The sequence below is a fragment of the Humulus lupulus genome, chromosome 3 (assembly GCF_963169125.1).
Source record: "Humulus lupulus chromosome 3, drHumLupu1.1, whole genome shotgun sequence".
In the NCBI taxonomy this organism is placed as follows: domain Eukaryota; kingdom Viridiplantae; phylum Streptophyta; class Magnoliopsida; order Rosales; family Cannabaceae; genus Humulus; species Humulus lupulus.
The window spans coordinates 12,441,598-12,449,525 of NC_084795.1; the positions used below are offsets into that span (position 1 = coordinate 12,441,598).

The 7,928-nt window shown below is 39.0% G+C and overlaps 1 protein-coding gene across 1 annotated transcript; it reads right to left on the reverse strand.

Moving 5' to 3' along the window:
- Window positions 1-2,622: 2,622 nt before the first annotated feature.
- LOC133823644 (uncharacterized) lies at window positions 2,623-7,010 on the reverse strand. The gene is made up of 4 exons (XM_062256500.1): window positions 3,878-7,010; window positions 3,246-3,583; window positions 2,793-3,116; window positions 2,623-2,655 (listed from the first exon to the last, which is right to left on the reverse strand). Exons 1-4 carry the CDS (start codon window positions 6,513-6,515, stop codon window positions 2,623-2,625), a joined length of 3,333 nt encoding a protein of 1,110 aa, XP_062112484.1. The 5' UTR covers window positions 6,516-7,010.
- Window positions 7,011-7,928: the final 918 nt, after the last annotated feature.

The window sequence follows — 7,928 nt, forward strand, 5'->3', positions numbered from 1 at the left end:
CTGTTTTTGGGTTTGGGGTCTCTGGTTGAGGCGGGTCGCGGCATGGGTTCATGGGGCCGTGGCACTTAGTGTGTTTTTGGGCTTCAAGGGGGTTTTAGGCTCGAGAATCCAAAAGTTAAGGCTCGAGATGGATTTTATCACCCGGATTGATAGAATTCAATGTCCCGGAGACTAGAACTATGACCTAAAGTTATCTAATGGATTAGAACTTGATAGATGGATATTGTTGATGCGTTGTGACTAGGGTTTCAGCGAGGCTCGGACTAGGGGACTGTGCTTGGGACATCAGTGCTTGGAAAGCTCGGGACACAGATAAGAAAATTGTTGTACCCGTAGAGCAGGGCAAGGCCCTATAGTTTGTGTTGCAGGGCACGACCCTATAAGATTATGTTGCAAGGTGTAGCCCCCCATTGAATGTGTTTATACGTGTTTAAGTATTTGTTTAATAATGCCATGTGTGCATATATGTGAATAAACGGCAAGAGCCGGGAACGGTGAAGGCCGAGAATGGCAAGGGCCGGAAACAACGAAGGCCGAGAACGGTGAGGCCGAGTACGGTAAGCGGCCGGGAGCAGCGTTTAGCACGCGAAGTACGAGTTGCCCGGACAAGACCCTAAAGGATACCTGGGATATCCTCACGGTGTGGACCGCGAACCCAGGGCCTGGTAAAGCACCTGGGACGGCATGGTCGTATGTGTTTAGCCTGTTGGCTGTTTGATTATATGTTGAATGATCAATATGCATATGTCATTTGCTTGTGTGAGTTTTCTTGCTGGGCTTCGGCTCACGGGTGCTCTATGGTGCAGGTAAGGGCAAGGGGAAGGTCGACCAACCATGAGTACGGAGAGCATGAAGCGGCGCGTACATGTTTGGCCTGCCTAGCGGCCAAGGGTATTTTTGGGAGATGTTTGTTTTAAACATAGTTTTGTCGTTTGGTCGACTTTAATCATATTTTGGAATTGTAAATATTTGTAAACAGTATTTCGAGATCCCAAATGTTAAACACTTTGTAATACTCAATGAATGGATATATTTTCAAGTTATGTGACTTTGTTTATGGTTTAGCTACACTTTATATCTTAAAACATCGATTAGCGAGTTAAGTGCACGTTTACAATTCACTTAGAAACGACTCTAAGGAAGTAGGACGTTACTGTAACACCCTCACTTATTTTAGTTAAAAACCATATTTGAGGTGTTACGTTTTAAAACTATATCATAATTTATTTCTGCGGAAGTCTGGACATTTTTTTTTTTTTTTAACTTGAAAACTTATTTCACATTATTTACATTAAACATAAAGTGTGTCTCAAACATATTATACATAAGTATTAAATAACCCAATTTATTTTCAAAACATAACTTCACACTTTATTACAAACATCTCACTGATAACTGAAATAACCCACAAAAAGGTCGATGTGTTCATATGTACAAATCAGGGTCAGGACCATGCTTACCCGATCGAGCGTAGCGCACTTATGCTAAGCTCGTTTTGACTTTGCATCAATACCACTGATTATGTATACCTCCCATCAAGAATTGATCTAATGGTTCTAAAACCATTTTTACATCATCAATGAGACCTTAATCATACCTCGATTACATTTGGTAAATCCATAAATACTCAATTTTACACCGAAATACTAGTAATCGACATTGTACTATTTTCCACTACTTAACCTATTTTGCCTTCTATATCTCACTTTCAACACTTAATTCCATGCCTTGTCCATATTTTTCATACTTTCTTATATCTTGAGCACATCAAACATCCATAAAAGACAACTCAAATGCCACAAGGTTAATAATATTGAGCATACATATAGACATCACATACACAACTTTTATACTTATACATGAAAACACTTATAAGAATATGCATATGCTCAAATTATACATATTGTATGATATGTAATGCAATGCAATCATGTGATTATTGGCTATATATATCAAAATAATGTGGGTGCTACAATCCTCTACACCTTATAAAAATTTCGTCCTCGAAATTTCTCTTACCCAAATAGCTCTGGGTATTTAGATCTCATTTCATCTTCCCGTTCCCATGTCATTTCCTCAATGTTTGAACTTCTCCACAAGACCTTAACCAGTGAAATCTTCTTATTTCTCAACTCTTTCTCTTTTCTGTCAAGAATTTTCACTGGTTTTTCTTCATATGTTAGGTCTTGTTCAACTTCTATTGGCTCGTAGTTTAGCACATGTGAAGGATCTGGCACGTATTTTCTCAATAATGAGACATGAAAAACATCGTGGACATTTGACAGTGATGGCGGTAATGCCAGTCTATAGGCTACCTTTCCCACCTTTTCCAATACTTCAAAAGGTCCAATAAATCTTGGGCTTAATTTCCCTTTCTTTCCAAACCTCATTGCTCCTTTCATAGGGGCAATTTTCAGAAATACCTTGTCCCCAATGTTGAACTCCACATCTCTTCGCTTTCGATCAGCGTAACTCTTTTGCCTACTCTGAGCAGTTAACATTCTTTTTCTTATCTTCTCCACTGCTTCAGTTGTCCTTCTGACCAGATCTGGACCAAGATACTTTCTTTCTCCCATTTCATCCCAATGAATTGGTGATCTGCATTTTCTGCCATATAACATTTCATACGGTGCTACACCAATCGTTGCATGAAAGCTATTGTTATAAGAAAACTCTATCAGACACAAATACTTCTCCCATGATCCTTGAAAATCTAGGACACAAGCTCGAAGCATATCTTCAAGAGTTTGAATGGTCCTTTCAGATTGTCCATCAGATTGGGGGTGATATGCCGTAGTAAACTTCAATTTTGTGCCCAATGCTCTCTGCAAACTTTCCCAAAACAATGAAGTAAATCGAGCATCCCGGTCTGAAATTATAGATACTGGCACTCCATGAAGTCTAACAACCTCTTGAACATATAATTCAGCCCACTGATCCATAGTATAAGTCATGCGTACCGGAAGAAAGTGTGCTGATTTGGTATATCGGTCTACTATAACCCAGATAGCATCATGTTGTTTAGAAGTCTTTGGCAATCCAACTACAAAATCCATAGTAATCTCTTCCCATTTCCACTCTGGTATCCGTATTGGTTGTAGTAAACCAGCAGGTTTCTGATGTTCAGCTTTCACTTGTTGACAGGTTAAACACTTGGCTACAAACTCGACCACATCCTTTCTCATGTTGGGCCACCAGTAGTGTCTTTTCAAGTCATTAAACATCTTGGTCGTCCCCGGATGTACTGAATACAAGGTATTGTGAGCTTCGGTAAGGATTTCTCTCTTCAACTCCTCATTATTAGGGACACAAACTCTTTCCTTGAACTTTAGCATCCCATTACATGACACACTAAACTCATTGACCTTCCCACTTTCCAATTCACCTTTTTGTTCCACCAAGTAAGGATCCTCACATTGACCTTGTTTGATTCTCTCTAACAAGGTAGACTGAATAGTCATCACTGATAATCTTCCTGTGATCACCTCAATCTCCGCTCTGCACATGTCCTCCTGAAGTGGTCTTGTCAGTTTCCTCAAAAATGACACATTACCATGAGACTTTCTACTCAGTGCATCTGCAACTACATTTGCTTTTCCAGGATGATAAAGTATTTGACAGTCATAATCCTTCACTAGCTCCAACCATCTCCTTTGTCTCATATTTAATTCCTTCTGAGTGAAGAAATACTTGAGACTTTTATGATCGGTATATATTTCGCACTTCTCACCATACAGATAATGTCTCCAAATCTTTAGTGCAAAAACAACTGCTGCCAACTCCAGATCATGTGTTGGATACTTCTGTTCATAGTCCTTCAATTGTCTAGAAGCATAAGCTATGACTTTGCCATTCTGCATCAACACACACCCTAAACCTTGCTTTGAAGCGTCACTATAAATCACAAGTCCTCCTGATCCAGATGGAATAGTAAGTACTGGAGCAGAAACCAATCTTTGCTTCAAATCTTGAAAACTTTTCTCACAAGCTTCAGTCCATTCAAACTTATGATTCTTCCTCGTGAGTTGTGTCAATGGCATTGCTATCTTGGAAAATCCTTCAACAAATCTTCGGTAATAGCCTGCTAATCCCAGAAAACTCCTTACTTCTGAAACAATTGTTGGTCTATTCCACTTACTAACAGCTTCAATCTTTGATGGATCCACCGCAATACCATCTTTTGAGACTATATGGCCCAAAAATGCCACCTTCTCTAGCCAAAATTCACATTTCTTAAATTTGGCATAGAGTTGTTTTTCTTTTAATTTCTCCAACGTCAACCTCAAATGTTCCTCATGTTCTTCTTGGGATCGAGAATACACCAAGATATCATCAATAAACACTATTACAAACTTATCAAGGTAGTCCTTAAACACCCTGTTCATCAAGTCCATGAATGCAGCTGGAGCATTAGTTAATCCAAATGGCATCACAAGGAACTCATAATGGCCATACCGAGTTCGAAATGCGGTCTTTGGTACATCCTCTTCTCTAATCTTTAATTGATGATACCCAGATCTCAAATCAATCTTTGAAAACACTCCTCTTCCTTGTAATTGATCAAAAAGATCATCAATTCTAGGAAGTGGATACTTATTCTTGATTGTCAACTTGTTCAATTCTCTATAATCAATACACATTCGCATCGTCCCATCCTTTTTCTTCACAAATAGCACCGGAGCTCCCCATGGTGAAAAACTAGGCCTGATAAACTTTTTATCCAGGAGTTCTTGCAACTGTATCTTTAATTCCTTTAGTTCTGCTGGTGCCATTCTATAAGGTGCCTTGGACACAGGGGCTGTACCAGGAAGTAGCTCAATCACAAATTCAATTTCTCTGTCTGGAGGCAATCCCGGTAAATCTTCTGGAAATACTTCTAAGAAATCTCTAACTACTGGTACATCTTCCGGTTTTAACTTTTGCTCCTTATACGTGTCAACCACACTGGCGAGATAACCCACACATCCACTTTCCAACAGTCGCCTGGCCTTCATAGCAGAAATTAATGGAATGCAACTTTTTGATGTCGCTCCAGTAAACATAAACTCATCTTCCTCTGAAGGCTTAAATATCACTGTTTTCCTTCTACAATCAATAGTGGCATTATACTTTGAAAGCCAATCCATACCCAAAATCACCTCATAATCGGCCATCTCTAACATTATTAGATCAGCATATAATTCCCTACCATCAATGCAAATAGGAACCCCCCTCAACCAATGAGTAGAATACAGAATCTCTCCAGATGGTAACATTGTACTAAAAACTTCTGACAATTTTTCACACGATCTACCCAACCTTTTTACATATGTCAATGATGCAAATGAATGCGTGGCACCTGAATCTATTAATGCATGAGTGAGAATACCAGATGCAAAAATATCACCTGACACAACAGAGTTGTTGGTATCAGCATCAGCCTGAGTAATCGTGAACACCCTAGCATTTGTCCTCTGAGGTTCATCCTTCATTTGTTGGTTCTTCATCAATGGACAATCTTTGATAAAATGATCCCCCTTGCCACATTTGAAGCAGCTCTTAGTTAGAAGCCTGCACTCCCCGAAATGATTCTTTCCACAAGTTTGACATCGTGGCATTTGTTGGAATCCAGGTTGCCTGTTTTGCTGACCTCCTTTAAATTTCTTATTCTGTCCTTGTCTAAATTGGAAATTCTGGGCCCCTCTTTTGTTGTCATTGTGAAAGCGGCTTTGTTCTTTGTTGAATGGAGTGTCTCTACGAGGCATGCTAGTAGCAGCTTTAGATTTTGTTATTTTTTCTTCTCTGTGTTCAGCTCTCAAAGCTTTCTCCACAGCCTGAGCATAAGAAAGAGGCCCTGTACGTCCCATATCTACATCTCTAGCCAATTCTGGTTGTAGACCCTCCAGGAAGCGATTCACTCTACTAGTTTCAGTGTTAACCAAGTCTGGTGCAAACTTGGCTAACCGGTCAAATGTCCTGGCGTACTCAGCCACTGATAGATTCCCCTGTTGCAATCTAGTGAACTCACTTACTTTGGCAGTCAACACAGCTTCATTATAAAACTTCTCATTGAAGACCAGTTCAAATTCTGCCCAAGTCATCTGATTCACTTCTCTAGTCTGCTTAACCACTTCCCACCAGATCTTAGCATCCTTTTTAAGTGTATGTGCAGCACAAGAAACTTTTTCCCTGTCACTTAGTTGCATGAACTCAAAGATGTCTTCTAAAGAACTCTTCCAGTCTTGTGCGTCAAGTGGGTCAGTGCTACCTTCAAATACTGGTGGGCGTTGTTTTCGGAACCGTTCATATAATGGTTCCATGGGGTGCACTGCAGGTGGAGCTTGTGGAGGTGGAGCTTGTGGAGGTGTTGGAGTTTCAGTAGGTGGTGTTGGTGCTTGCCTTTGTCGTTGTTCTGCTAACAACTTCTCAATTTGTTCAGCCTGTCTATTCACCACCGCTCGAAGTTGAGCCATTTCTTGTTCATATTTATTGCTGCAAGAGCCTTCAGTAGCCCCCATTCCATGTTCATGATCCATCTGTGTTATTATATATCTTTTAAGACAAAATGTCCATAACTTATGTCATTTAGCCAATAAAGCACATGATGCATGCAACCAGCACATAATAAATGCACACATAAAACTTACAGATGAACTGAGCATTATCCTTTCCTCAATGTGTACATATGAACGGTCTACAAGAACATTTTAACCATGGCGCTCTGATACCAACTTGTAACACCCTCACTTATTTTAGTTAAAAACCATATTTGAGGTGTTACGTTTTAAAACTATATCATAATTTATTTCTGCGGAAGTCTGGACATTTTTTTTTTTTTTTAACTTGAAAACTTATTTCACATTATTTACATTAAACATAAAGTGTGTCTCAAACATATTATACATAAGTATTAAATAACCCAATTTATTTTCAAAACATAACTTCACACTTTATTACAAACATCTCACTGATAACTGAAATAACCCACAAAAAGGTCGATGTGTTCATATGTACAAATCAGGGTCAGGACCATGCTTACCCGATCGAGCGTAGCGCACTTATGCTAAGCTCGTTTTGACTTTGCATCAATACCACTGATTATGTATACCTCCCATCAAGAATTGATCTAATGGTTCTAAAACCATTTTTACATCATCAATGAGACCTTAATCATACCTCGATTACATTTGGTAAATCCATAAATACTCAATTTTACACCGAAATACTAGTAATCGACATTGTACTATTTTCCACTACTTAACCTATTTTGCCTTCTATATCTCACTTTCAACACTTAATTCCATGCCTTGTCCATATTTTTCATACTTTCTTATATCTTGAGCACATCAAACATCCATAAAAGACAACTCAAATGCCACAAGGTTAATAATATTGAGCATACATATAGACATCACATACACAACTTTTATACTTATACATGAAAACACTTATAAGAATATGCATATGCTCAAATTATACATATTGTATGATATGTAATGCAATGCAATCATGTGATTATTGGCTATATATATCAAAATAATGTGGGTGCTACAGTTACAACTTGGTATCAAAGCGAGCCAAGGTTTATGATTCCTGGAGATTGACCAAACATGTACGCTCGTTGTCAGTGACAAGCTTGACTCAGGGTTGGTTGGTAAAGACTGAATTATATGTTTGATTATGTGCTTAAATGCCTTGTTTGCCTGCTTATTTTATATAGAGCATGATGAATGAGTTAACATATGCATGATGCCAGGGCATGGCTGGTTGAGTGTTATATGCTATTTGTATGTTATGTGGATTGTTGTTATGGTTGGCTGATGTGATTGGGAGGTGGTTTTGGATGTTGTTATCATGCTTGATGAGCGGCGTCATTGATTGCAGGCATATTATTGAGATGCCTCGACAATCATCGAGACTCCGCGGCAGTAGGGCCAAGGATGACAACC

Excerpts from the sequence above, each read along its gene's own strand:
- LOC133823644 (XM_062256500.1), bottom strand. The coding sequence starts at position 6,515 with ATGGATCATGAACATGGAATGGGGGCTACTGAAGGCTCTTGCAGCAAT. Across the intron at positions 3,584-3,877 it reads TAGTGACGCTTCAAAGCAAG|TTGCAGATGCACTGAGTAGA; the intron begins GTTTAGGGTGTG and ends AAGCAAATGTAG. Across the intron at positions 3,117-3,245 it reads CTCACAATACCTTGTATTCA|AAACCTGCTGGTTTACTACA; the intron begins GTACATCCGGGG and ends GCTGAACATCAG.